At 46.2% G+C, this 27878-nt stretch overlaps 10 protein-coding genes across 10 annotated transcripts; 4 read left to right on the forward strand and 6 right to left on the reverse strand.

Moving 5' to 3' along the window:
- Positions 1–68: 68 nt before the first annotated feature.
- On the forward strand, positions 69–790 carry A1O9_07954 (uncharacterized protein; the record flags this gene model as incomplete). Its single annotated transcript, XM_013403509.1, has 2 exons — positions 69–509; positions 599–790. 2 exons carry the CDS (start codon positions 69–71, stop codon positions 788–790), a joined length of 633 nt encoding a protein of 210 aa, XP_013258963.1.
- A 225-nt stretch (positions 791–1015) lies between these two features.
- Positions 1016–2952, reverse strand: A1O9_07955 (uncharacterized protein; the record flags this gene model as incomplete). The annotated part of the gene is made up of 5 exons (XM_013403510.1): positions 1016–1087; positions 1147–1315; positions 1367–1470; positions 1547–1841; positions 1901–2952. 5 exons carry the CDS (start codon positions 2950–2952, stop codon positions 1016–1018), a joined length of 1692 nt encoding a protein of 563 aa, XP_013258964.1.
- Positions 2953–3364: 412 nt separating this feature from the next.
- A1O9_07956 (uncharacterized protein) lies at positions 3365–5617 on the reverse strand (the record flags this gene model as incomplete). Its single annotated transcript, XM_013403511.1, has 3 exons — positions 3365–3882; positions 3946–4254; positions 4309–5617. The coding sequence occupies 3 exons, from the start codon at positions 5615–5617 to the stop codon at positions 3365–3367; spliced, it is 2136 nt and encodes a 711-aa protein (XP_013258965.1).
- Positions 5618–7323: 1706 nt separating this feature from the next.
- Positions 7324–7708, reverse strand: A1O9_07957 (uncharacterized protein; the record flags this gene model as incomplete). Its single annotated transcript, XM_013403512.1, has 2 exons — positions 7324–7656; positions 7691–7708. The coding sequence occupies 2 exons, from the start codon at positions 7706–7708 to the stop codon at positions 7324–7326; spliced, it is 351 nt and encodes a 116-aa protein (XP_013258966.1).
- Positions 7709–11245: 3537 nt separating this feature from the next.
- Positions 11246–12232, reverse strand: A1O9_07958 (uncharacterized protein; the record flags this gene model as incomplete). The annotated part of the gene is made up of 4 exons (XM_013403513.1): positions 11246–11439; positions 11499–11600; positions 11655–11887; positions 11943–12232. 4 exons carry the CDS (start codon positions 12230–12232, stop codon positions 11246–11248), a joined length of 819 nt encoding a protein of 272 aa, XP_013258967.1.
- A 785-nt stretch (positions 12233–13017) lies between these two features.
- On the forward strand, positions 13018–14257 carry A1O9_07959 (alcohol dehydrogenase (NADP+); the record flags this gene model as incomplete). The annotated part of the gene is made up of 4 exons (XM_013403514.1): positions 13018–13092; positions 13145–13421; positions 13476–14082; positions 14131–14257. The coding sequence occupies 4 exons, from the start codon at positions 13018–13020 to the stop codon at positions 14255–14257; spliced, it is 1086 nt and encodes a 361-aa protein (XP_013258968.1).
- Positions 14258–15699: 1442 nt separating this feature from the next.
- Positions 15700–17095, forward strand: A1O9_07960 (uncharacterized protein; the record flags this gene model as incomplete). Its single annotated transcript, XM_013403515.1, has 2 exons — positions 15700–16222; positions 16269–17095. The coding sequence occupies 2 exons, from the start codon at positions 15700–15702 to the stop codon at positions 17093–17095; spliced, it is 1350 nt and encodes a 449-aa protein (XP_013258969.1).
- Positions 17096–17250: 155 nt separating this feature from the next.
- Positions 17251–19069, reverse strand: A1O9_07961 (uncharacterized protein; the record flags this gene model as incomplete). The annotated part of the gene is made up of 5 exons (XM_013403516.1): positions 17251–17664; positions 17714–18422; positions 18470–18644; positions 18702–18869; positions 18937–19069. The coding sequence occupies 5 exons, from the start codon at positions 19067–19069 to the stop codon at positions 17251–17253; spliced, it is 1599 nt and encodes a 532-aa protein (XP_013258970.1).
- Positions 19070–19769: 700 nt separating this feature from the next.
- On the reverse strand, positions 19770–20738 carry A1O9_07962 (alcohol dehydrogenase; the record flags this gene model as incomplete). Its single annotated transcript, XM_013403517.1, has 3 exons — positions 19770–20093; positions 20150–20505; positions 20573–20738. The coding sequence occupies 3 exons, from the start codon at positions 20736–20738 to the stop codon at positions 19770–19772; spliced, it is 846 nt and encodes a 281-aa protein (XP_013258971.1).
- An 824-nt stretch (positions 20739–21562) lies between these two features.
- Positions 21563–23323, forward strand: A1O9_07963 (uncharacterized protein; the record flags this gene model as incomplete). The annotated part of the gene is made up of 4 exons (XM_013403518.1): positions 21563–21730; positions 21782–22160; positions 22226–22791; positions 22862–23323. 4 exons carry the CDS (start codon positions 21563–21565, stop codon positions 23321–23323), a joined length of 1575 nt encoding a protein of 524 aa, XP_013258972.1.
- Between the last annotated feature and the right edge of the window lie 4555 nt (positions 23324–27878).

The following is a 27878-nucleotide window of genomic DNA, read 5'->3' on the forward strand; positions in this document are numbered from 1 at the left end:
GGGGACCGGGTTGAAACCGCCCTGGGACAGTCCTAGTAAGCATATCACCACTGATTGACAGAGCTTACATGATCTACGATGTGTTTGGAAATGCTGACCGGGGGCGCGCAAAATTGCCAGACAAGGTAGCATGGATGACGACCGACCTCACGCGCTGGGCGAACCAGTACCACATCCCCTGGAAACCAGGGTGGCCTGAGAACTATCCATTCAGAGCTACAACTCTAAAGGTGAGCAGCTCCGTAGTTCGACGGACCTGCCGCGCTGGCTTTGTGTCTGGCGTTGCCCGCAGCCATGTCCAGCTGACATCTTGTTATTGTTCTACATACAAGGTCCAACGAGTACTGGCTGCAACGGCCCTTGATTATCCCGATCGATACCCCGAAGCGATCAGCGCACTGTACCACGCTTTCTGGGCCCAGAAGAAGGGTGTGCAGCTCCCAGAGGTCCATTACCCCATTGTTGTCGGTATGCTCGGCGAAGAGCGAGCGAAAAAGGTTCTTCAACGCGTAAGTCACTATCTTAGTTCTTTGCTACACTCTTTCTCTCACTGGAAATTCTCGCGTTAGTCTACTTTCGTGCCCTTACTTGTGGCCAGAGCTCCTCGGACGAAATCAAAGCGCGGCTCAAACAGAATACTGAGACTGCCATTGCCAACGGATGTCCAGGCTTGCCATGGATTGTGGCGACCAGTGTCGAGGGCCAGAAGGAGAAGTTCTGGGGATTCGATCATTTAGGGCAGGTCGCAAGCTTTCTGGGTCTGGAAAGAGTTGCTGGGCCTCATCTATGAATTTGGGCTTACGACTAGTCGGTGTAGACCACGGTGGTTCAGCAAGTGAACGGGGGTTAATGGGGGGAGCTTCTTGCTAAATCTGATCAGGGTAGAATCGTTCATCCCCCCAGACCCTACCAGAAATATCTATGAGAGCGACTTATGGCAAACACACGATATTTCACTATATTTCTCCAACAGTCGATCGATTCTTGTCCCAACATATGTCCTTTCTTGCATACCCTAGAGCTTAGCGGTAGATTCTCCCTCCTTGGCTGCTTGATCCCTCAATTGCCTCCTCAAAATTTTACCGGACTAGGCCAGCATCAGCAAATACTCCTCCGAATAACTCGTATGCATCAGTTCGAACTTACAGGATTCTTCGGGATGGCATCCGTGAACACACAGCCTCCTGTGAGATGCTTAACCTTGGACACACGGGTATTGACAAACTCAACAACATCATCCTCGCGAAGAGACGTCATTCCGGGTTTCAAGGGTGCAGGCACAACATATGCGCGAGGATTCTCGTCGTCCGTTGGTCTGAAAATCGTCATCAAGAGTCCTACATCATCGGAAAATGATAATACTCACGTTTTGACCCCAATAACAGCTGCGTCGACGATCTGCGGATGCTCAAGCAGTAGAGCCTCGAGCTCTGCCGGTGCGACCTGTGCGCCGCGTACCTTTATCAACTCCTAAAGGAGATCAGGAGATCAGAAGGTGAACAAAAAGTCTGATATGAAGTTTTGTGGGAAGAAGATTTTACCACACCTTTATCCTGTCAACCATATACCATCTGTCTTGCTCGTCACAGAATGCAACGTCGCCCGTTTGCAACCACCCATCACTTGTCATTGTGTCCTCCGTGGCCTTGCGGTTTCCCCAATAACGAGTCATACCATTTGGGGTGCGGATCCATAGCTCACCACGTTTACCTATGCCTGTCTCTTCGGTCCCGTCTTCCTTCATAAGCTTGGCCTCGGCCCCTGGCACAAGTTCACCAATCGATACTGACGAGGCACCGGTCCTCATGCGCTCGTCCCAGCAGAATGTGATAGCCGGGGCTCTATTGAACTGATCAGCAATCTCGCAGACCAATGAAACGGCCAACGCGAGGTTCCTCACTCTGACATGCCCCATGCCTGGCGTACTAGGACTTTCCCGTTCCATAATTCTTCGAATTGTTTTGTGACCTCCATACCGATTGGCGCAGCTCCGGCGACCACTTTACGAACGCTGCTGATGTCGCAAGTGCCATCTCTGACTGACGGGTGCTTGGCCATTGCAACCAATATCGGTGGTACCAACACCAGCTCTGTAATCTTGAACCGCTGGATATGATCCAGCATATCCGGTAAGTTGTATCTTTCCATCAGATATGTTTCCAACCCCCATTTTGGTGCGAAGAAAATGTAGTAAACGAGGCCCAAGGCATGGTACATGGGAACAACGCAGAGGCACAATCTCTTCCTGATACTCTTGTCCGCAAGTTGAATTTTTTCCAACTGTAGCATATTTGAGATGATACTTCTGTGCGATAGTTCGACACCCTTGGGGAGTCCAGTCGTTCCGGAGGAGTAGATCAAGATGGCGGTTCGATCGGCGGCGGCCATACTGTTGAATTCCTCCCACATAAACTGCCGGCCAGCACGAGCATCACTGACAAGCGAGCTCCAATGCTGTGTGTCGCCCTGGTTGAATGTAGCATCGTGCTGAACTGTAGGGAGCTCGGTGAATAGAAAGATCTTCTTCCTATCAAACCCAAGATCGTCTGCTGCTTCAAACGCCTTTTCGATACAATTGTCTGCCGCTAAAACAAAAGAAGGCTCTGCATCTTTGAGTTGGTGGCGAAGCTCGCGAGGAGTGTATGCAGGATTCGCGCTGTTGTAGATTCCACCAGCCATGAGCGCACCCATGACCACTACCGGATTGAAGATTCCGTTTCCGGAGAAGAGCATTACACGATCTCCTTTCTTCAAGCCGGCAGCAACCAGGCCAGCTGCAAATCTTCTAGACCATTGTCGGTAGCTATGAAGAGTTAAGAAGTGTGAACCGGGACGTTTAGCGTCGATGATAACCTTTTCAGTGTTATTAATGTTCGATTCTGGCGGTCCAAACATGAACGTTGGGATAGACATGTTCGGTGTTGTCAACGGCCATCGCGATTTGCAAGGCATGGTGATGGCCCGAGTATTCTATATGTGTGGTGAAGGAAATTCGATCAAAGAGGTGGCTCGGATCAGAAATAGCCAGCAGCTATTTCGAAGTTGAGGTCAAGGTGAAGAACACGCGACTTGTAATACTTGGGCTCAGAGAGATTTATGAAAATGCGTACGACTGGAAGGTTTCCTCAGGCCTCGTTCATGTAACGTGACACAGGGGGTCGCATAGCGGATTCTCGGCATGCTGAGGGCTCAGCCTCGGAGCCGCAAATGATCTTCATCGAGTACATAGTATCCACTCCACGAACCCTATACCTGAACAACCTTAGTTGGTGATGAGCGCGAACCGAAATCAATCGAACGTCCAATCGTATACGGATAGCTATGGTAGCGAAGTCAGACTGCGCAGCCAGGGAAAATATCTGAATCAAGGCGGGTGCTCGGAATCTTCCGAAGACCAACAGTCCATTAGAATATCTCCATACTTCAGCATTAGTCCTCGCAATGCAGGCCTCGCAGTGAAAGAACCAGAAACAGTGGAATCCAGCATGACTAGGCATGTCAGCAGGGGCTTGATAGATGATATCCACTTTGGTTGGGTCGATGTGGCTTCCTTTCGACCACTGACGGCGTGCTTTGACAGGTTGAGATCAATTGTGTGCTCGATTGCTTTCACTAAGGCCATCACGACAAGTCTTGTGTTAGCATGATGTGAGACCAGTTGAAGCTTTGCTTGGACGCTATTGATGAGCTTAAATTCTCCCCTGGCGGATACGTCGACGATTCGACGTGCTATAGCGAGAACTGAGGTGACCGCTGCTTCTTGCAATCTATCTGCGGTGGAAATTAGTCCCTCGCAGGAGCCAGGCTCGAAAAGATGAGAGGCATAGTGTATTTGCTCAACAAGGCAGAGGTGGGATAAATTCCAGAACAGGTGGAGGAAGGCTGGTCCTTGATTAGCCAAAAACCACCACCAACAAATTATTGACCATATGAAGGCTTAATTACCTGTAGATAGCTTTATTCTGTCAGAAAATCGATAGAACATGATAATACACTGCTGTAGCCATGGTTGGTAGATCGTATCAAACCCTTCAGTAAGATTGATTGCGGACTCTATCCGACCTAAGAGGATCATACGAGCATGGTCAGTGGGAGCATTTATCGTGGAAATAAACTGTTTGAGGTGTGTTAACTGTCTGAATATGTGAAATAAATCTCCAGCAGCATTTTGACAATTTTTGGCAACGTCCTGCTCAAAAGTGGATGGCTGCTGCCACTGTTCTGTTATGTTCTGGGCGAGTCGTTGAGTAGAATCTACAATCAGTTGAGTCAAAGGCTCTCTTTGGTTTCCAAGAAGATATCACGTACCTCTCACAATGAAAGGAGGATCTTCCATGTAGCAAGGTCTCTCGTGGAGGATTGAAGCTATGCTGTCCCGTACGAGACTGTACCATCGAAAAATGGTCAGTGAAGAATCAAGCAAAAATCGATAGAGTGATCCAGCCCCAAGGTCGCTGTAGTAAGCCTGAACTAACTGTCGCAGCTCTTCCATCTGAGATAATGCAACATCCAAAAGATCAAGAGGACTTCTCTTTACGTCCTTCGACACGAGGCTTTCCGACGGAACCACGGTCATCTGAAACAGGAATACTGCGTATATGTGAACAAAAGACCGGTTGTCTTTGGTGCTCAGAAGATTCAGGTAGGCATGGTGCCAGGCTGCTGTAAAAACCTGTGTACTGTTTGTCGTTTGTTCCTTGACTCTCGAGCCGAACACTGCATTCTGTGGCCTAGCTACCTTTGATTCGAGTGGGCAACTGCGAGGGTCGGAGGGGGCAAACTGTAGTGCAAATGCCTGGAGAACTGCTGTCAAAGCGAGCTCATCCTGCTTCCGTATTTCCTGCTCGACAGAGTTTCCATATAATGGCCCAAAGTTGTCCAAGAATCTAGCAACACCAATCATGGTCACCCGGCTCGTTTGAGTGGCGACCTGCTTGGTCGAGAGAGTATGATTGTAGAGAGTATCAGGTCGAAAATTGTGATTTGATTTCCTCCATAGTGGAAGGAAGGTTGAACTCCGTCTCGTATTAGCTGTACTTTTAGCTGCTGGGTCAGATGACATTGAGACATGCTCGCTTGAGAGTGCTGAAGGTTGGCCGAGGTCCTCTGACTCAAATACGTATTTGTAAGAACTGCAAGCAAATAGGTTACAGTTATAGTCTAGATATCTTGTTGTGATGCCCAACATCATCGAATTATATACTTCTCCAAGGCTCAAGTTGAGCAGTTGCGAAGCGACACTTGAGTTCAGTAAGTGGATGGGGCTTCCTTTCCACAACCCAATAATGGCGTTTCTGTCTTGACCCTCGACAGACTTGGAGTGCGATGCCGGTCGAACGACAGTGATCTGAGGAGTGGCATTCTCGCCAGTGCTAGTGGAGTCTTCCTCGTCGGGGTCTTCGCGTGTTAGATGGGTCAATTCGGCTATTATATGGTTCATCATCATGTTGTCGTGTCCGAAGCCATCAATTTGGGCTCCGTTAAGGGGAAAGTCATTCAGAATGGCTGTGCTATCTGTCCCTGAGGCTGTAGAGGAAACTTGAAGACCGGTTCCATTACTGCTCGAGTAGATCGATGTTCCGGCATAGGAGCTGTGAGAACTTGAGCCACCTGACATGCAAATATTATTGTGATTGCGAGTGCCTTCATTACTTGTCGTCCCAGCCCTTGGCCTCTTCCTCCTCTGGGCCTGCAATGCCACAAAGTTGAAGGTACACTGAAGTCCTAAGTGAAGGCACTTCAGGCACGACGAGGTGGGTCCCAATCCCGGAGGCGTGGGGTTGAGTGAGCATTTTCGCTTAGATTGCCGGCATTGGTCACAAGAAGAGTTCTGTCTTCGCACCGAGCAGGATTGCATGACGGTGGCCTGTAAAGTCGATGACAGATATTCGTACTAGTACATGCCAGTGTGGAATAGCATACGTTGTTAGATGTACTATGATATGGATTTGCCATTCAGTGGACGGGGTCGATACGTAGTATGACAGTCTTGTGAGCAAAAACCTCAAGTGCGTTTGGCGAAGGTGAGATCCCAGTGGTGCAGCAGACACATGCCGCAGTTGCAAGGGCGGCAACAGATTTGTCGGAGCCTGCCAGAAGTGGAACTACTATGTACCAAGGTAAGTTCTTAGTGCGTAGTGGCCACTGAAACCTTAGGTTCTAGTTGCTCACAGTCTGGTGAACCAATATTGTCTCAGGTTTTCAAGAAGGTAAGGTGAAGCATTGCATTACGAGTACGCAGGAGGACGCCTGATTGAGAGAGCCGGTTGCTCTGCGGCTCCGAGGTGCCTCAGAAGGGTTGCCACTTTAACCAGGCTCGCATGACTGTGAACGGCGCAATTGATCCACCGTAGACATTCCCCCACCATTCGGGATGCTGACTTAGTTAGTACGTAATAATCCGAGCCAAAAGCTTAGTACGCTAATCCAATTGGAGATTTCAAAGTGTGTCGTTTGGGAAAGAACTCAGTATATATATAGTACAGGGCCTATCAAGAACATCGCTACTTCCTGATTAGCTGCACCTTCTTCCTCAGCAAGTACAAATTTGGGAAGGAGCTACATAGTACCTAGATTAGGCTTATATCGGGAAGTCTACCTAGTTCTACGGTATAGAAAAGCCTCTAGGGGAGAAAAACTATTACCTCTCTGATATAATCTTCTTACTTTATAATGGTACTTATCCCGCTATCCTAGTGTGTGGTTCAACACTGTGTCCAGAACCTGGGTTATCCCGCAAGGACGAAGAGAAAATACCAAAACCACCACTGGGACATTTTCGCGCGTTTTGGTTTGTTACCTTTGAGTTTAGGAACAGGAACGTGGATGGCCAGTGGTGGACTATACTTCTTAAATGGAGGAATATCGCCAGCTCCAGATTGGCTGTACCGCAATCTCTACTCTTGTAACCTTTGTCGACATATCTGAAGCAGTGGTGTCCAAAATGGTGGAAGCTCTGCTGAACAGTTGAGGCCTTTAAACAGATGTGAGGGCGTATCTTGTTGTCAACCCGGTTTTATTTTAATTAGAACCATTTTAGAGTAGCAATCGAATTCTACAATACTAAATTGGCAGCCATTCTGAATAAAGGGCTGGACGCATAATGAAGCAGATACTAGACCTATGCTCGGCTATCTCGACCATAACATTACGCATAAGCAGTCCAGAATGGCTTCTACTGATTGGATCCCGCGTATGGACAGTTCAACGCACGAGATCAGCGATATTTTGGGTCAGGGATGGTAATGCGAAACACACATGAATCCGTGGGTGGAGTCAGTCGAGGATGAGGTAGACGAAGAATTTGTTACTTGCTATCAGGTATTAAGACCATGGAACCGTTCTTCCTTCATTGTGGGACTCGCGGGCAAGCTCCATTAAGCGTATTCCGTGCCGTGAAGTGAGAGGTTCAACGCTTAAAGGTGCACCGCGACGAATCGTATCGGCAAGCCGCTCATAGTAGCCACGGTTCCAGCCATTCAGCGTAGGGAACTTTCCAACGTATTTCTTCGCCACCTCATCGTACTTCTGGCTCTTCCTGTCAAACTCGGCATAAGTTGCCAGGGTTCCATATTCGGATTCAGGGTTGACACCAAACTGTGGATCCTCGTAAGTCATTCCAGAAATGGTTTGCTGCTCCTGGATATCCGTTCCATACTATTTCAAGTTTGTTAGATGTCAGATAGTGCACAGGTCGCAATGAAGGCATGCCTTAAAGTATGATCATCCTGTTCCTCGAACAAAATACTTGAGTTCCTTTTGCAAGCATGAAACTATGGTGGTCTTAACTGTGACGAGCAACGGCTTTTCATATTGAAGCAAAACAGTGAAAGTGTCGTCAACTTCACTTTCGATTCCTCGCAGAACTTTCAAGAAAGCAGTTACAGTCTTGGGTTGACCGAACAATACCAAGGCTTAGTCAAGCGTGTGTGATCCTTTGCAAAATTTAGTAAACACATCCAACACATCCGCGGTCGAGGATCTCTATGATATGCGCTTACCAAAGCTGATCAAGATACTGGAACCTGGGCTGTACTCTCTGGCTGGAAGATACTTGATCCACGGCGGATTCTCGAAGTCGTAGTGTATTTCCGCCTCTGTAATGGTACCGAAAGCACCTTTTGCGACAAGATATTCGAGTGTCCCGAAATCACCGTCCCAGCGCCTGTCTTTGATTGTTAAATAAGACTTTCTAAAGGGCGGCGGCCATACTTTGATAGACAGTAAGAATCCTCCTTTTTTCTTTGGCCAATGCCAGCAGCCTGTCAGCTTCTTCACTACTTCTAGTGAAAGGCTTTTCGACCACGACTGGAGAGGTAAAGAGTAATACATGAGAAAAAGCACGGCCTTGTGTTCAGCAGGGTGTAGAGGCAAACCATGTTTATCAGCACTTAACGCCAACTCTGCAAAACTTGCATGAGTGTATGTATGAGTAGTTACTATGACCAACTCGATAGCTGCATCCGCAAAGCAGTCCTCTGAAGTGCGGTGTGCCGAGCTTGAGGAAATTCGGTGGTACAATGGCTCTTTGATTCTGTTGTTTTTCCAGGCGAAGGGGCTGGCGCTCGCTGAAGAAATGCATAGACTTCAAATTCCTTTACTCAAGAAGGTAAGGCAAATGGTATGTTTTGGCTAAGCCGCCGTAGCCAACAAACCCGACTTTGATTCGCGCCATGCTTGTTGTTTCAACGACGGTGGTCGGATGCGAAAGATAGTGTTTGGAAGTGTCAACAATCCTTTTCCTTTCGCAATGTTTTTGTTGACCACCAAATGTCTCCATTCTGATTACCATGAAGTGGGCTCAATGATATGCTACCAAGTGTGCTTGTTGGGGGTTACGCCCGGAAGTATTTTACACCAGCGGTTGGGATGTGGGCGGGGAGTTTCGGAGCATTGGCGGAAAGGGCTGCATATAAATATCCATTTCTTCTAGTTGCAATATCGATGTTTCTCCTCAGCCGTAGTTAAAGCCTAGCGAAGCGCTAAGCTAGCGTCGTTAGAAGTTAGAGTGAACAGCTGATCGTTCGCTATCCGAAAGTCGCTTAAGCGCATTGTTCAAGATTGTGTTGCTAGGGGTGGAATGAAGAGGCATAGCTGACATTTGACTTGTTAGTGATAATGGGTCTAGCTGGTGGGGCCCTACGATGTCAAAATCTTCGATGATGGTGAACTTAGTAATATAATTAATGATGTCAATGCCTAGCGTGAAACGCGGTGGCGGGTTGAGCAATAGGCGGGGTGAGCAACAGGCATGGTGCTGAATCCATACGAAGGAATAGAGAGGATGTGTAGGGTGAGAGATTATTAGTCTAGCTGGGTGATTATAGTAATATCCAAGTTTGAGTGGCAGGACTCGTCTACTGGCTAGTAGGCAGCCTTGGCGCCAAGGCTGATACCGGCGCTCCCGCACACTAAGCTTTGCGGGCGGAATAGGGCATCCGCTCAGACTTGACGATCTTTAACGGGTACAGTTAATATAATTCACCATCGGAGTTGTCGTTTCAAGATTAGCAAGGATTACAACATTGACAAGCATCGGTAAAAGGAGAAATTTTGCGAGGGACATTATTCCGGCTACAGCTTCGCTGCCGCCCGACGCCCAAAGGCGGAGTAGTTATTGGCGCCAAGATTCAACTAGCGCATACTAGCACCAGTAACACGTGACCGCATTAGTACATATAGGTACTAAATTACACGGCCGGACCAGAATACCTCCTATCTTGAACCAAGAAAGCGCTACTGTATCAGCATTTAGAATGCTTTGAAATCATGGAAAAGGGGCTCCTAGAGATCAAGTGCCTAGAAAATATCTATATAAACTAGAACAGAGTCCATAGAGTTGAAGAAGACAGAGATTTCGTTCATCGCGGAGCGCATGTCCAAAAGGAGTTAAGTCACTTCCTCTAGCACCACAGGACTCTCCCGTCGCCATCCAAAATCAATTTCACATCCGGCTCCATGGCGACAACACGTTGAAGACTTCGAATGGGTGCGCAACTGCAACCAAATCTGCAGAAAAGCGACCACCAGGAAACTGTCCGTGGTGGAAGATTCCATATTCAACCAGTGGTGTAACTCAACATAGGAGGTGGTAAGGCTAAGAATTCACCAATCATTGGTAGCTCGCCCTTGGCGGCCAACCCGTCTGATGTTGGCGAATTTGACTAGGCCACTTTTGGTCCGCACTCGAGCATGTATGAGATCTCTGTTTTCTCTATCTTATGTTGGCTGTTCCTTCTCATATATATCTAGTAGTAGAGTGATCTAGAACAGCCCATTCTCCATCCTCCTGAACCTCCTGAGCTGAAATCCATCGCGAAGTGCCCTTATATAGCTGAATTCATGACCTCCAGCTGGATAAATCGCCACTCTAGCACTGATTTATCACTAGGGCAGAGCACAGAGTAGTACGGTGAATCTTCTGCCTCTTGGTGGCAACAATGAGGGCTTCGGTCCAGCTCCGTGAGATACCATAAGCGTCAAAACACGAGATCAGATGGGGTTTTGACATAAATAAGCTTGTATTTGACGATACGAAGAATGTCCAAGCAAATATCTCATCCCAATAAGGCATTTATAATCGGGTGTGTGAACAAGAGCTGAGGAGTTTCTCCACATCTCCACAAAAGTAACCTGTCATTGACTGGAAGTCACTAAGCCTCGGCATATCAGTAATTGCTTACTCGTACTTGTATCCAAAATAATGGAGGTCTCCAGCCGTCTAGAGTTACTAATTTTAGCGTCTAACATGCGGGTCTATAAACACCTTTCTAACGAGATGGGATTTGAGTGTTAGGATGTGTTGAACTTCTCCGGAATGCTCAAATGGATGGTTCAAGGTCTCTGTCTTCTTTCTATATTGTTGCCTGTTCACTTCTCTATATATACCTGGCAGGAACTTGATCTAAACTTGCTCTTTTTGCATCATCGTGAAGCACTCCGAACAACAAGTAATTCTCTTGCCGTTCCAACCAGGTTTCACAGGTTTTACTGACGTTTTGATAGTGATTTATGAGTGATTCATCGCTCTCCTTGATACCTCGGATCTATTGATGATCCGTAGGCATTTGTCAGTCCAACAGTATGTCAGGTGAGTGCATAAGCTAGAGGCAGAAAGAGAGTACTAATGCTTTCTTTCTATTTTTCTATATATTTGCACCATGTAGAGCGTAGGTAGACGTATCGGCGTCCGAGTTTAAGTCAGCAACTGGAACCCCGACTAGCCAAACAATGCTCATGCAGGCAATTACTGTGCAGTGAATCCTCCGTCCACTGGTAAACCTACGCCTGTAATCCACCCAGCCTCGTTACTGGCAAGGAAGACGGCAGCACTAGCCACATCTGTAGGACGGCCGATCCCACGTAATGGGTGCCGCGCTCGAATGGCGTTGATGTCGTCCAAATAGGTTGTTGTTTCTGCGAAAATAGCTGTTTCGGTATCTGCAAGCAATTGGGTTAGTCCTGAGCTTTGCGAGCGTCTGGCACCAAGTCAAACTTACAGCCAGGGCAGATTGCGTTGCAATGTATCATCTGGTCAGCGTAGTCGATCGCAACCTGTTTCGTCAGGATCGAGACACTTCCCTTGGAGGCGGCATATGACGCTAGAATGAAATGTCAGCATACTCCGTGATGAATAAGAAATTCGGTGCACCCACAGTTGTGGCGGCCACCAACAAGTCCAAAGATAGACGATATGTTGATTATCCAGCCTCTGTCACCAGAAGGATGAAGCTCCTGTTTCAGCATCTGCGTGATCGCATATTTGGAACACAAGAAGACAGATTTTGAATTGACCGCCAAGGTGATATCCCAAGTCTGTTCTGACGTTTCGTGAATTTTGGCCGGCGCTCGTCCGGCCTCTAGCGATACGCCAGCGTTATTGACCAGGCTTGATTCGGGTTAGGAAAGTAAAAAATCAGAGGCTATTGCGCGGGCAGACCTACATATCCACCCTCTGAAACTCCGCGACAGCTTTTGAGATCATATTCTCAACATCTGAAGCTTTGCTGACATCCGTCTTGACGAAAATCGCCTCTCCTCCACTTCTTCGGATCAGCTCGTCCGTGCTGACTGCGACTTCGCCCGCTACAAGAGCACGTGCGGTTTGATTGAGGTCAACGCAAACAATACGAGCCCCTTCTCGTGCGTACGCTACGGAAATAGCTCGACCGATGCCAGAGGAAGCCCCTGTGACAATGGCGACTTTGCCGTTCAATCTCTTTGTCTCGCTCATAGCAAATGTTAAGATGAGGATCTGACGTTAAGATGATGGAAGGGGGGATATAGAGGAGTTGGCGTAGAGAATGAAAACGTGAGTCTGGATTAAACCCAACTGAAGGAAGGCTAGCAGATAAATTAAAATGAGTACAGGTTAATACCGAAGGTTTTAATGTTGCGCAGGTCACTAAAATAATGATGTTCTATGGTATCCGTCGGGCCTACATTCGCCAGAACATGGCCCTTGTCCCATTCCAAAAATTTTGCACTCATATGAGGATCAACTAAATAAGTTTTGGGGTGTATTGCGAGGGGGGCGATGTCAGGCCATAAGGTCAACTTAGCCGATCTGCAGATTACCTGTATTCCGCCCCCATAGCTTTTTACACGATCGTACGTAAATGACCACAATACTATACTCTCCCACAGCGTGCACTCTCCAGTCCCCACAGCTCGCTAACTTTCGCTGAGTGAGAGCGAGACTTTGATTGGTCCGGCAACATCACCGCTTTTAACCCCGCGATTTCGCCACTCGCTAATATATCCTAATAGTCCTGAGCAAACCATCTGGTCGATGTCTAGCCCGTCCAAAGTTGGAATAGCGTTGAGGAGAAAACCCTTGACCCAGATGCTGAAATTGGAGCCGAAGGGTTTCCGATATTCATTGTATGTAAGTTGAAGAACATACTTTAGGAAGAACATCCCCATTATGACGCCTAGTCGAGGCTTCTGTTTTACTACCATGACCATTCTCTCACAATATACAAAACTCTTGTTATCAAAATTTCAGTAGTGGACAGTATGGGGTACCCAGAAACGTTCGAAGGCTTCATGGTGAACTCGCACACCCAGTGGAGCATATTCAAGAGGCAAGAGGTAAGAAACCCGATAAAATGTCCCGGCAATGTAGATTAATTCTTCTCCCCAGTTCAAGCCAAAGCCGTTCAACGACAATGATGTCGATATCGCCGTCGAAGCATGTGGAGTTTGTGGCAGTGACGTCCATACCATCACAGGTGGCTGGGGAAAATGCAACCTTCCCCTATGCGTTGGCCATGAAATTGTTGGGACTGTGCTGAAAATTGGACCCAGCGTCACAACTTTGCAAATTGGACAACGTGTTGGCGTTGGAGCGCAAGTTTATGCATGCCTGGAATGCGTCAATTGTAAGAACGACAATGAGAACTACTGTTTGAAACAAGTGGGTAAGCTCAGAGCTCCTCGCTACTTGGGGGAAAATAGCTGATTTTGGTGTACAGATACTTACAACGCCCATTATCCTGATGGGACCATCTCGCAGGGAGGATACTCCAGCCATGTGAGAGTGCACGAGTATTTTACCTTTGCAATCCCAGATTCGATCCCGACAAGCCTGGCTGCACCCATGCTTTGCGCCGGTATCACAACCTACAGCCCTCTGGTTCGCGCAGGCATCGGCCCGGGAAAGAAGGTTGCCATTATCGGTATCGGGGGTCTAGGTCACTTTGGAATCATGTGGGCTAAGGCTTTGGGTGCTGAGACCTACGCAATATCCCACAGACCTTGTAAAGCAAACGACGCGAAAGCACTGGGTGCGCAAGAGATGATCTCCACACAGGAAAAGGGTTGGCACGAGCCCTGGTCGTTCTTCTTTGACTACGTGTTGAACACTGCTGACGCGACCCACAACTTCGACATGAAGGCATACATGAGCATCTTGGCCGTCAACGGAACTTTCCACAATGTCGGCTTGCCCGACGGACCGCTCCCTTCCATGATGGCTTTTGACTACATGCGTGGAGGTTACCAGATGGGTGTCAGCCATATCGGTAGCAGGCCTGAGATGTTCTCCATGCTGGAATTGGCAAGCAAGCAGAATATCAAGAGGTAATAGCCATTGACCCAGTACTGTTCGCATAGCTAACGAAACTGCAGCTGGGTGGAAACAGTCGACATCAGTGAAGCAGGCTGCAAGGAGGCTGTGGAAAGAGTCAAGAAGGGTGCCGTGAAGTATAGAATTACGCTGGTGGGTTTCGATGAAGCATTTGGCAAGCGGTTGTGAGACTAGTATCGTATTGACGAATGTCAACCTTATGAGGCACTCACGAGGCTCACGCAAGGCATTCACAAGGCAGAATGCCTTCCGTTTCACAGTAGATAGATATCTATATAACCGATCCTCTTACACGTCCATTTTGCAAGAAGTACAACTAGAAGCAATAGATAGAGCTATGGGATAGGCGACCAATCATAATTCATCCAATTAGTTCATATACCTCCTTCACGTATTCATGATTGAATAACTGTTTAGAAAAGAGGGAAATGTCCATGTACTTAACGGCAAGCCCTCCGACACACCTTCCTTTCATGCGTCAGGCATCGAATGTGCCAGATCAGTAGCTTGACGGTTGCCATTCATCTTGAACTCAACAAAAGTGGCATGACATTTCTATTCACATTGAGTACTATAGTTGTTGTTGTTGTAGCGGCCAGAGGAATCCGATTGACTAACTGCAATAATGAGGGGGGGATGGCCGCTATATGTACACGTGGAGGGTGGTAACCCAGAGTAGCTAGCCGCAATCAGGGTCCTTAGCGGGCAATCACACTATTACGTTATCACGTGCACTAGCCTGCCAAGACTCAGATATTACACCTTATTGGCAGCACGACCTTCGTAGAATCCTGCCCCATCTTCGCCTTTCTGGACCAAATGCAAACTCCTTCTTTCCCTGCGTCTGCCTCCTGTTATGCAGACTCTGGCGAACAACACTCGATCACACAACGGTTGGTTCGTTGCTTCAAGTTCCGATCGCTGACTGCGTTGACCTGCTAACCAAGCTGCCTCTGGAAGTGATACCTGTCGCATGCGAAAACTCAAATGTGATGAAGTCAAGCCGGAATGCGGACCTTGCGTTAGGGCGTCCCGCGGGTGTGTCTTTGGTAGCTCGATGTTTCGTCACTTTGATGTTAGTAATCCCTTCAATGAGAAGCGAAAGACTCCACACAGCGACTTGAGGGCAAAATCAAGGCACCAGCGACGACAGGACCGTCACACTTGGCTCGATGTACCGGCCCATCGTAAGTAGATCATATGAGTTCCGATACATGGCTGCTCATTGTTCAAATAGTGACGTTTGTTCAAATCTTTGACCCTTACGAGGAGGATTCCAACGATGCAATCAGTCAACCTCCGCAAATGGCCAAAGATGCGAGTATATCCCGGCTCGACATCCAAACATCACCTCAGGAACCCGATATGCGACAAATGAGCGAGAATGTCGGATTTGAAATCGACGACCAAGACATTGGTAGTCCTCGACCGACAGTTACCAATTACTCCGTCGAACTGGAGCAAGTTCATAAATCTCCATCAGCATCAGAAGCAGCTACAGAAACGAGCATATTAGATGCTCTGCTTCTTCGGCACTTTGCAGAAAGTCCAGGCAAATGGTCAGTCCCTGCAAGCTAAGAAGTCGCGTCTACTAACGGAGAGATCACAGGATGGATCTTTTCGATACTGGCGGCTACTTTTCCCAAAAGATACCCATTCTTGCAGCAACTCGACCACTCCTCAAGCATGCTGCATGTGCTTTCGCCACGAAACATCTGCAGCGTGTCAGGAGGCAAGCCGATTGCAGTCATAATTATTCACGGTCTCAAACTGCGATTGGTGAAATCTCTCAGAACTTCAGTCATGTTGATTGGAGCTATAAGAGTGTAGAGCACTATGACAACGCCATCAGCCTCCTTCTGGAATCAGTTCAGCTTGTCGACAGTCAGCAGGAAGTATACGGAGAAAAAGGCTATCCTGATGAGATTCTCGCTACAGTCGCCATTTTATCAATGTATGAGCTAATGGATGCGCCTGGCCCCGAATGGAAAGCCCATCTGAGTGCCTTACCTCTTCTGGACAATTCCTCATTCGAGCTACATAATCCAACATCGTCTATCAGCAATATCCAACTTACAGCTGCGAAACGATCTATCTTCTGGAATTTCGCCAGACAAGATTTTTTGTCCGCATGTAAAGTTCCCCAAGATCGGTTTCACGTCCTGAACTAACGATATAGTCATTGGAGAAACCAGAACCCGACTTGACCCCGGTGACGTTCAGCTTTGGCGTAAGGTCGGTATTCATGTTGATGAGAATGGTATCTTGTTGCAAAATAAAAACTTGCGTGATTTTCGAACGAACGATGCTGGACGAGAGACTCTTCACAGCGATGATGGTGTTGAAGTGGAAGAAGACATGATAAGCAACTCGATGATTTGGCTCTTGGGTAAGATTGTGAATTTTCTTGCGGCTGGTGACGGCATCTATCCAGGAGACTTTGAACTACCAACTGCTCGCCAACAACGATTTGCCATTCCACAAGAAGAGCTTCTTGGGAGATGGAATCTACTCCAGCAAGAACTACAGACCTGGTACGATAGCTTACCGTCGACGTTTGCGCCCTGCGCAAGGACCAAACTTGCGTCTCAAGACACTCAGGACTCCCCAATCGATCTACCGAATTTCGAAAAGGTGTGGTACAGCATCCCGATGTGCGCAGCAACTATGCAGTACTATCACATGGCACGCATAATTTTATTGGTGAACAGACCGCAGGAATCTACCGCCATCAAGTCTTCAATCACTGCTCGCTTATGGTCGTATCGTATGATCCAAGAGGAAGCCCAGTATCACAGCCGAGAAATTTGTGGAATCAGCCTTTCAAATCTCCCCGATGCAGTAAGGATTCACTCCCTGCAACCGCTATTTGTTGCTGGCCAATGTCTTTCCGAGACTTTTGAGCGCAGGGCTGTCCTAGGCATACTCTCGAGCATTCAAAAGGATCTAGGTTGGGCCACAGGCTACCGCATGCGAAAACTGGAAGAAGAGTGGAATGCGGGATAAATACAACCATGAATGTCTAAGATGGTTCTATGACCGCCTGTCAATTTTTGAATGGATGTCCATGCCATGTATCAGATTTTCAAGTGTGCATCTCACCACGGCCACCACCATCTCTGCTACCGCACCTAAAAGACCCATTTCCTGCATATCAATCATCAAACTTGGACTGTTTGGGATTTGATATCGGAGTTGATTTCAACAAAGCCTCTGGCGTCCTGGCCTTCGACATGTTCAACCCCACATGTGCTCTGCTTCCGCATCTGTTCCTGAAAGGTGTCCTGTGGGGTATACGATTCCGACTGCCACGCTTGCGACACTTTCTCATACATGTCATCTACCTGTTCGAGCGTGAGGCCTTTGGTCTCAAAGATGCAAAGGTAAACGAAGACTGCGCATCCCAAGCAGCAAGCACCCCAGATGAAGAACACCTTGGCCTGCAAACCTGCCGCACCAGGGGCTTCGTCAACCAGATATGGAGTTGCAAAACCAATTGCCCAGTTTAAAAGCCAGTTACTAGCGATAGAACAGGCAACTGACTGTGCACGGAATCGCAGAGAGAAGTTCTCACCCTGGAGGGGAATTAGCGGGCTTTGAGCAAAGGGATGGAATCAAACATACCACAACCACCCATCCTGCAACACCCCATGAGATGGCAAAAAAGAAGATATATATGCATGTGAATGCAATCAGAACCGTATTGGCTACATTGGATGAGGAAGTTGCGCCTACAATCGCAACGATGAATTCGCATATGGTCATACCAACAGCTCCCCAGAAAAGAAGTTGTCGCCTTCCCCATCTCTCAACGAGCAACAAGCCTGGAATTGTTGAGGCGACGTTGACGAGATTCGTTGTAAGTCCAATCAAGAATGGATTGCTGATGCCGGAGTTCTTGAAGAATTGAGTTCCATAATAAAAGATGAAATTGATTCCGGTCAGTTGCTGTGCCACCATGATACCACAGCCAGTCAAAAGCCGGCGCCGTTGTCGACCATGGCTTTTCAAAAGATCAAGCCAGCTGGATGTTCCTAGAGCAATGTCATACTCATGGTTTGCAATGATCTCGGCGAGTTCCTCGGTAATTGCGGGATGATCCGGAGACAGACGACGTAATCTCCCCAAGGATTTGGAGGCTTCGGCGGTATTCCCAGTTTTGACGAAGAACCGAGGCGTTTCTGGAAAGAAGAAGATTCCGAATCCCAGGATCAAGCCGTACAGAAGCTGTACGGCCACAGGGATGCGGTAACTGCCAGAGTCATTCCGATCATGAGTGGCGTTGTTCACGATCGCTGCTAGCAGGAGCCCAATGGTGATCGCAAGTTGGTAACTATCGGTTGTCAGTACATGTCAGCGATACTTGAGAACAGTGCCTACGCAGCAATGATTGTTCCTCGAATCCACTTGGGACTGCATTCGGACTGGTACAACGGGACAAGACTGGAGAGCAGGCCCACCCCAAAGCCAGCCACCGCACGCCCAGCGGTAAAGAGCGGGATAGCCATTGCTGCAGTTTGCATGACTACTCCAATATTGAAAATCACGCATGAAACTGGTTGAATTCAAGGTCAGCGGACGTCATGGTTACGAGTCTCATTGTAATGTATACCTAAAAGACCAAGTCGCCTTCCAGCTAGATCACCAATTGGTGCACCAGACAAAGCACCGAAGAATGTGCCAGCTGAAAGAATAGAAACAATCAAGCTCTGTTCGCCAGTGGTGATGTATGCCTGCCCCTGGACATCGACATGAGTGCTGAAAAGTCTGACCCAATAGTCTGCAAAGGAGCTCTCAGCCACTAGTCAAGCCAGATTGAGGAGGAGGAGGGGAGATCGATCACTTACCCATTGCCAGAATACCACTAATTGTGCCGGTATCATAGCCAAAGAGAATACCCCCGAGAGAAGCGAACCCTCCCATGAGGATAGCAGGCGTGGCTGAGCCAGCAACCTCTTCAGGCTTCTTAAAGAGCTTCATTTTGAAAGCTGTATGTCGGTTTACCGTAGTATCTCCTCAAATACTTTGTGGGTGATGATGAAGAGAAAGACAGAACTTCCAATCTGCGACGGCAAGGGCATATTTATGTCCCAGCTGTCTTCTGAATTGCGGGTTCCGCTTGCCCGAAGGGCCTCCTGGATCCAAAGAACACTAACTGTGCCGGCTTCGGATGAGACTCCGTCTGGACAACTGATAACGTTCCATCAAATTCGACGGTATTGTGGAGGAACACACAACAGCCCCCACGGGGAAATACATTAGGCGAACCACCCGAGCTTGTGGCGTATTACACCAATTAGACAGTATGGGCGTTTCAAAGCCTGCGTGAAAGTGTTTCTTTAAACCTTATCAAGATAATGGAACCCGGCCTTGCCCCTGGAGGAGATTCCCATCTCGTTTAGGTTCTGGTTATTTTCCCGACTGGCCACCTTACCCAAGGCAGGTATGGCAATTCTTCCGAATGTCGTCCACTATTTCCTTCTCATTACATTTCCGAATTCTCCAACTTTTCCCCGGATCTGTCTAGAGCCGAAAACGCTCAGCTGGAGAGACATTGTATACTGTAGTTGCAAGGAGGTATTTACGCATGGGAAACATTGCAAGGACAAGAGGAAGGATCAGTGTCGTTGTAAATTAAAGCTGTGAAAATTCTAGTACCCATTGCTTTACTCCCTTCGTCTTACCATGCTGTATGTCCACCATCAATGACCAGCGAGCTCCCAGTCATGAAAGAGCTAGCATTGCTCAACAAGAATATCGCTGCCCCTCTGAACTCATTTGGTTTCGACAGTCGGCCCAGCATGTTCTCGTTCTCCCACATCTCTCTAAGCCAGGGTTCATCCTCAAAGTTCTTCTCCACCATTGGCGTCACGATGTGGCCTGGACACAGCGAGTTGACGCGTATACCTTCCTTACCCCACTCCATCGCAAGGTTTCGAGTCAGCTGGAACACCGCTGCCTTGCTGGAATTGTAGACGCACGTTCGGAGACCTTTGTTGGCCACCTATGCTAGAGTTAGATAAAGACCTCGGTATACATTGAGGGAAGACAGATACTCACCATGGCGGACATGCTGGCTACCAGCATGATACTTCCGGGTGTGTTCCATTTCAACATCTGGGTGGTAACGGCTTGTGCCGACATCAGAACGGCCACGTAGTTTACGTCGAGCATCTTTCGAACATCTTCCACTTGGAAATCTAGGGCAGAGGTGACTTGTTGAACTCCGGCGGCGGCGATGAGACCATCCAGCCTTTGGTGCTCAGTTGCGATGTCGGCGACTAGCTGGTGAAGCTCTTGCGTGTTGGTCAGCTCGATTCGGTGGTAGTGGATTCTGCCGCCTATGCTTCTTCCGTTGAGCTTTTGGGCGGTGGGGAAATCATCGTGCGGTTCTGGAAGGCGGTCGAGACAGTGTACTATTGTAAAATTCAGGCTCAGATTCTTTATGACAAGCACCCAGGTATATGATCGTGATGTACCTACCGATTGCTCCTGCTTGAAATAAGGCTTCAGCCATGCAGAGGCCCAACCCTCTGCCTCCACCGGTGACGACGATCACCTTACCCTGAACATCGAACTCCGGGGTATATTTGGTAGCCCCGAAGCGTGTTTGTTCCAAGTGGGATGGTACTAGAGTTGTTTCATTCATTGGGACGGGACACATGACGACCGCCTATTATCTCCTTCCTGAAGTCACGAGCAAATCTTCAAGGTGTTTTGCACGTCTAGACATAGGAACATCAAGTTTTATCTATATATAAGAAGATCCCACGTCGTTTGTGAAATTGCGAGTATATCGTCCTACCTTTTATCGGGTATCTGTAGCCGATGCTGAGCCATTTCCAGCCTGGAACCAGACACACCTAAGATTTTGTCGGTAGTATGCATTTCGAAGCTGTGGCGGAACGTTTCGCTTCCTTTGGCGTGAGAATGAATCAATCTTACATTATCTCCGCCTCCTGTCATGAGGACCGAACCGTTACCGTATCGCGTAGTCAAAGATCCATTCGTGGTGTTTTGCAACAAAAAACATGGGTTATTCTGACCAACTGGGTAAGACGATCGTCGCTGTGAAGGGAACATTTGCCGGAGGAAATGTTAGCGAGAGGCAGTCAAAGCGGGTAGCAGGGAGAGCAATATTGCCGACCACCATTTACTCAGCTCACTGCCTCGCGCTCGCCCGGGATTAGACCACCCAGCGTTGAAATTCTCGAAAAATGGCGTCAGTTTCCTGAGCAGGTGGCAACAAATAGTCATGCCACCGGCGGAACATTCTGCGCTTTCCGCTCCAGCCACAGCCTGGAAGTCATGCGGGACGAGGAAGTAGAGCCGTCCAAGAAGCAACGCAAATCAGCCTCCATATATAGTCGACACTATTCTTCAGAACATCCAACCTTAACCTGTAATACGATCTGCACTTAGCAACTACACACGGATTTCACAATTCAAGCTTTTGTCAACTATTCTTACAATATGTTGTTAGATACTGATGTGCTGGTTATTGGAGGGGGAATGTCCGGCATCGGCTTCGCTGTGCAGCTAATTCGAACATACGGTAGCCGAAACTTTCAGATAATCGAAAAGACCACCAACATTGGAGGAACTTGGAATGTAAACACTTATCCTGGGTGTGGCTGCGATGTGGGTCTTGACTGGTGCTGGAGCAGCCCGGGTTTTGGCTAACACGTTTAGGTGCCATCCCATTTTTACTCGTACTCATTCGCTTTGAACCCGAACTGGTCTAAGGTTTTCGCTATGCAACCAGAAATCCAAGCGTACTTCGAAGGTGTCGCTAGCAAGTACAACTTGGCACAGCATGCTAGATTTCAAACGTTGGTTGAATCTGCGTTTTGGGAAGAGCAAACGGCGACTTGGCTTGTGAAAATCCGAGAGTTACCCACAGGGAAAACTTCGCAACTCCGTTGCAAGATCCTGGTCTCCGCCGTTGGAGCGTTGTCGACTCCAAAGAAATGCGATATTCCCGGCGCATCCAAGTTCCAAGGCCGCCTTTTCCACTCTGCAGAATGGGACCATTCCTTTGACTGGCAAGACAAGGTTGTTGTTACCATAGGTACGGAGTACAGTCCTTGAAAAATCCCAGTGTCCCGAAGGCTCATACTGTCTCATGTCGGATAGGAAATGGTTGCAGCGCCACACAATTCGTTCCCGTCCTCAGCGAAGGCAAGGGTGCTGTCCGGAAATTGACACAATTCAGCCGTCAAGCACATTGGCTTGCCGAAAGGCCCAACCCTGAATACTCGAGTCTATTCAAGTGGTGCCTACGATGGATTCCTGGCCTGATGCGAGCGTATCGTGCAATGTTATACTGGACCAGAGAGCGCGATTTTGGAGGCTTCAACGTCAAGTCGGGCGCAAAGACTCGAGCCGCGTGGGCAAAAGATGCTGCTGAATACATCAAGAAGAATTCACCCGCCAAATATCGAGACTTCTTGGTGCCCAACAGCGAAATCGGATGCAAGCGCCGTGTCAACGATACCGGCTACCTCGCCTGTTTACATCAGGACAACGTTGAGCTGGTCTACTCGGATCCCATCAGTGAAATCGTCGAAGACGGAGTCCGCACAAAATCTGGCCGTTTGGTCAACGCTGACGCTATTGTGCTGGCAACCGGCTTTGATACTCAGAAGGCCCTGTTTCCGATGGATATACGAGGTGAAAATGGCATCCACTTGAATGACCATGTGAGTTCTCTCATCCCCGGATTCTGATTCTTTCCACGGGTTTTGGGTCTAACATTGAACCATTTCGCAGTGGGACGACGTAAGCGAAGGCTCGTCTTCCGCCTACTTTGGCACCTGCCTCTCCGGATTCCCCAACTTCTTCGTCATGATGGGTCCCAACACGCTGAGTGGGCATCTGTCGGTTATCTACACGACCGAATGCCAGATCAACTTTACCATCTGCGTCATCAAGCCCATCTTGCAAGCACTGGAAAAGTCGCGTCGCGGCTCGTGGTTTTCGACTCCCAAGACCCTGAAGGACACGGTCGTGGTCCGTCCTGAAGCAGAAAAGAAGGACATTGAATGGATCCAGAAGAAAGCCAAGCAGCTTGTCTGGTCCACCGGTTGTACCTCTTGGTTCATTGATCCCAAGACGAACCGAAACACCATCATGTATCCCGATTGGCAGTACAAATTCTGGCTGCGAAGCTTCTGGATTGAGTGGGCTGACTTCACCTATGCTTCTTCGGGAGCGCTGGGAGCAGATAAGTGATGAGGCCAGGCATCGGTGGGGGTCCTGCCGCAACGAGAGACGAAGAGAAAGATTGAATCTATTGAGAAGTCCAGCTGAGAAGAAACGACGAAAAGATGTTTTCTACCAAACGCTCATCAATCTGACCAATTTGGTGACACAGACAACTCTCACGAAGGTAACGTAGCAAAAAGGGTTCCATGGAGCAGGGTCAAGAGGGGCCACATTAAGTCGGGGAAAATATGTTGATAAAGTTGGTGACAGTCGCTGTCTTGTGTGGCCGGGGCTCTTGCAGTTGCAAGGGCTTCACATTGGAACAGAGAGAAACGAGCGCTCATGGAAATCAGCTTTTGAGCAAATGGAAAAGAACTTACGTCACACTGTTTATCGAAAGAAAGTGTTCACGGGGTTTTATATAGATGATCACTTTTGGTATGAAGATTTTCTGGCCAACAGTCTATATCTATATGGGGAGTTCTAGACATCTTAATCTTTCAAGGAGCATTCGACGAAAGACGCTAGATAACAGCTTCAGGTTCCGCCACTTCGCACACTACCACCGTTTTCACCACCTTCTCGTTTTCCAAGCCTGCAGAATTCCGAATAGCGCTATCTAGGACCATATGGGCATCGCCTGAAATCGAGCCGGGGGTGAAATTGAACTTGCGGAATTCACAATTCCTCCACCTAGTTCCTGTTGAAGCACGAAAAATAAATGTTAGATCACCAACACCGCGATGACGAAAAAGGATAGTGTATGAAGCAATGTGTTACGAACCAGGTCACTGAAAGGGTCGCCAAGGACAAGCTACCTATACTTGAAGGAAACAAGGAAGTTAGCCGATGAAGAACGAGGCTATGTCACGTAACTAGAGGATGGACTATAGGGGACTATAGACTATAAGGATAGTCTAAGTAGGTCTATAGTCTAGACTAGCATTATATATATACGCTCCTTTACTTAGATATTACGGATTATAGTTAACTTCGTTAGTAATCCTATACCTATATTTAGGATATAGTCCGACGATTATATATTCCCTTTATTATCTTAGTTAATACTCTAGTACCTACTCTATTAAGGAACCCTACCTTAGTTAGAACTACTTATAGCTCGGATTATAATAGGAAGAAGAAAAAGAAAGAGTAAGACCTTTCTAGATTATAGGTAAAAAGTTATACGGTTAACGACGGCGATAAGGAGGCCGGAAGCGTACGAGACTATTAGGAATACCCTAAGAGGCTTCCTAGCAAGTATATAACTAATAGGTCCGAGAATACCTCGTACTTCGTGCGAGATTCTAGTCTTTTTGAGCGATCCTTAAGGGCTTACGGACCTATTGCCTGACAGAGACGTATACTTCTAGCGATACGAGCCCTAGGTTTTACTCTACGAAAGAAAGAGCTTTTTCCTATATAAGGTAAATCGTCTACGTAGTTCCGTAAGGAGATCTAAAATAGACGTTAATAGATAATAATAAAAAAAATAATATTAACCTCGTATAACTATAAGATAAGTTCTATAAAGATAAAGAAGGAAATAGATTAATATAATAGAGCGAAGAAATTATACGAAAATTCTAGAAGGCGAGAGAATAGACTTAAACTTCTATAGTCGTTACCTAATAAGAATAAGAAGAAATTATAAACTATATAAGATAATAATTAATAGAGTTTCGCGTAGGCGATAAGGCCTAGCTTAACTTAAGGAACGTACGTATAACGCGAAAGAATAAAAAGCTCGATTAAAAGAATACGAAGTATATCGTAATTAAAGTTATCGAATTATATAGCTATCGTCTTAATATATTAATATCTATTAGAGCGGATGCCATAGCCCCTAGCGATTAAGCTAAAAAGACGTGGAGTATAGACACTTCGTGTCGATATCTCTAGCAATCCACTATATATACGTACTCCTTGGCATCCCGTGACAATATCGGTATTTTAGCTCGTAGCTACCTATTAGGGACGAGATAAGCGAGATCTTCTAGAGTCTTTCTATAGGTTCTCTATCTAACTATATATATAAAAGTGACATCGACTCGAAGCGTAAGGAGCTATAAGCTCCCGATACTTTCCGTATACGATATACCTACGAGTTATATACCTCTTAGTACTTCTATTACGGATAATCCGTAATAATATCCCCTCCTTTAGTCGCGTTATCCTTAACGCGGCCTTATTCTAAACTTATACGTATCGTAGTAATAAAGTATAGCTTATCGTATACTTATAGTATCCGCTCTAAGGATCTTATAGGTATACGCCGTTCTACGGCCCTATATACCTTACCGAGCCTACTCGTATACGGTCTATTACTATAGTTAGCTTAGTTATAGTGTATTGAGATTAAATCGGCATATATTCTCGCCTATCCTGCAGGTCGGATAAGGGGGCAGGGCTGCGTTGCTAGGGGTTCTTTTTAAGACTTCTCGCAATAGACGTATATAAAGCCGTAATGGCTTTATTCGTAAAGGTCACTACTACTGAAATTTAGGCTATACAGTTATACAGCCGAACTCGTAGAAGGAAAAAACGCTCTTAATTCTATAAACTATGCTCTTATAACTACTATCTAGTACTCTACGTAAGCTCGCGTATATTAGGTTACTCTTCCTCCGTTGCTTATCTCTTCGATCGTCTACTTTCTTCCTCCCTTACTTATTCTTCTATACTAAGGCCCCTTCTCTCTTCTCTTATAACTAAGCGCCTCGAGCCTTAATATATTCCTCTCCGCTCTACTACTTAGAGAATCCTCTTAAGTACATCTATAATGCCTAGAACTATAGGCTCGCTGGCTAATTCGTAGAGAAATTACCTCGCTCCCGTAGAAATATCGTAATACTAAGTAATCGTGTCGTATTAAGAATAATTCTTTATAGCTAGTATTTAGATATTCTTCCCGTTAACTTAAGGCCGTAGTACCGGTTGCCGTAAGAGAAAACTTAGAGAGTAACGTCGAGATTAACGATATAATAGTCCCTCTCGATAACTTATATAAGCCGTTTACCTTATAAAGAGTAAAGAGCTTTAAACGAAATACTAAACGAAACGAAATTATAGTTAACTAGTAGTAAAAGAAATATCTATACTATAATCGTAACGTTCTAGTACCGTATTCTTAAAGTAATATAAATAAAATAATATATAATAAATCGTCCTCGTACTCCCTAAATTATTCGGCTATATAGTTATATAGTCTAGCCTCCTCTACTTTAGTAGTTACTTCTTTAATTATATTTCGATCTTACTCCTAATAGATTATATATTAGCCTTAATTAAATCCTTAGGATCGATAACCGTAACCTTCTTCCCCCTAGTAGACGTATTAAAATCCCCTATTTCGCCTAGTACGAAAGCCTTCTCCGGAAAGAATAGATTTATCTTCTAGTTCTTAACTTCTTTAGTAATTATATCTACTACCTCTACCCTCGTCTCTATATCGATTTATACTACTTATAGATCCTTACTATAGTAGAATACTCGAAAATTTATTATTATCTATAGCCTATAGTCGCTAGTATTCTATTACTTCTTACTTTTTATATCGCTAATAATAATATCTTCTAGTAGATATCCTTCGATAATTAATAACGAGTAGAAATAAATTAAGTTCTTATTATTCTTCTCCTTCTTATAGTCGTAGATAGAGTCGAGATAAAAGACTTTACCTCCTCTTTCTCCCTTAGTTAGTTTCTAGATAATTAAGAACTAATATAGATCCTTATTAATAATAATAGTACGAGTCTAGTCTCTATTTCCTTTCTATAGTTTATAACGTTTACCTTATTTAATTATATTCTATATATAGTATAATATAATATAGACTTAGTTATTATTATATCCTCTAATAGCGATAATAGCTATTAGTATAATAGAGCTATTTAGCTACCTAGTTTTCTATCTTTTAATTTCTAGAGTATCTAGGTCCTTAATTTAAAGACTCTACCCTTCGTATTGTATATTACTACTACGAATCTTCTAGTTTAAATTACCGTACTTATTATAGTAGTTATTTAGGTTTACTTAGATTATCGTTTAGTACCCTATATCGCTTCGTAGATCGGTATAGAAAAGCGTAATTATTATCGTAAACTTATAGAATATCTACCTAAGCTCGTTAACTATTCTACTTTTATTCTTACTCTTTACCTTATAATTAACTATACTTATATATAATTCTAAAGTAATACTAATAAGCTAGAGCCTAGAAAAACTCGTAAATATATTCTTCTCGTTATCGTTAATTAATCCTTCTTCCTCATTATTAACTCTTCTCTCTATCTACCTAACTATTAATTTCTATAGAACTTTCTATATTACCGTTAGGCTCTTAATTAGATAGCTCTAAAAGACTCGATTTATTATTACTTCCTTTAAGACTTAATTTCCTTAAAAGATCCTTTAAATTTCGTATTCTACCTTAGCTCCTACTATTTAGATTAGCGTAGAATTCCTATTTAGTTTCTTCGGTCCTAATAGACTTAAGAAGCTAAGCGTTAGACTATATAGAATTAGTCGTTTCTTTAAGTTAGCTAGAATTATAATTAGCTTAGTATTCTATACCTTAGCT

This window comes from Exophiala aquamarina, assembly GCF_000709125.1.
Source record: "Exophiala aquamarina CBS 119918 chromosome Unknown aczIA-supercont1.6, whole genome shotgun sequence".
Taxonomy (NCBI): Eukaryota; Fungi; Ascomycota; class Eurotiomycetes; order Chaetothyriales; family Herpotrichiellaceae; genus Exophiala; species Exophiala aquamarina.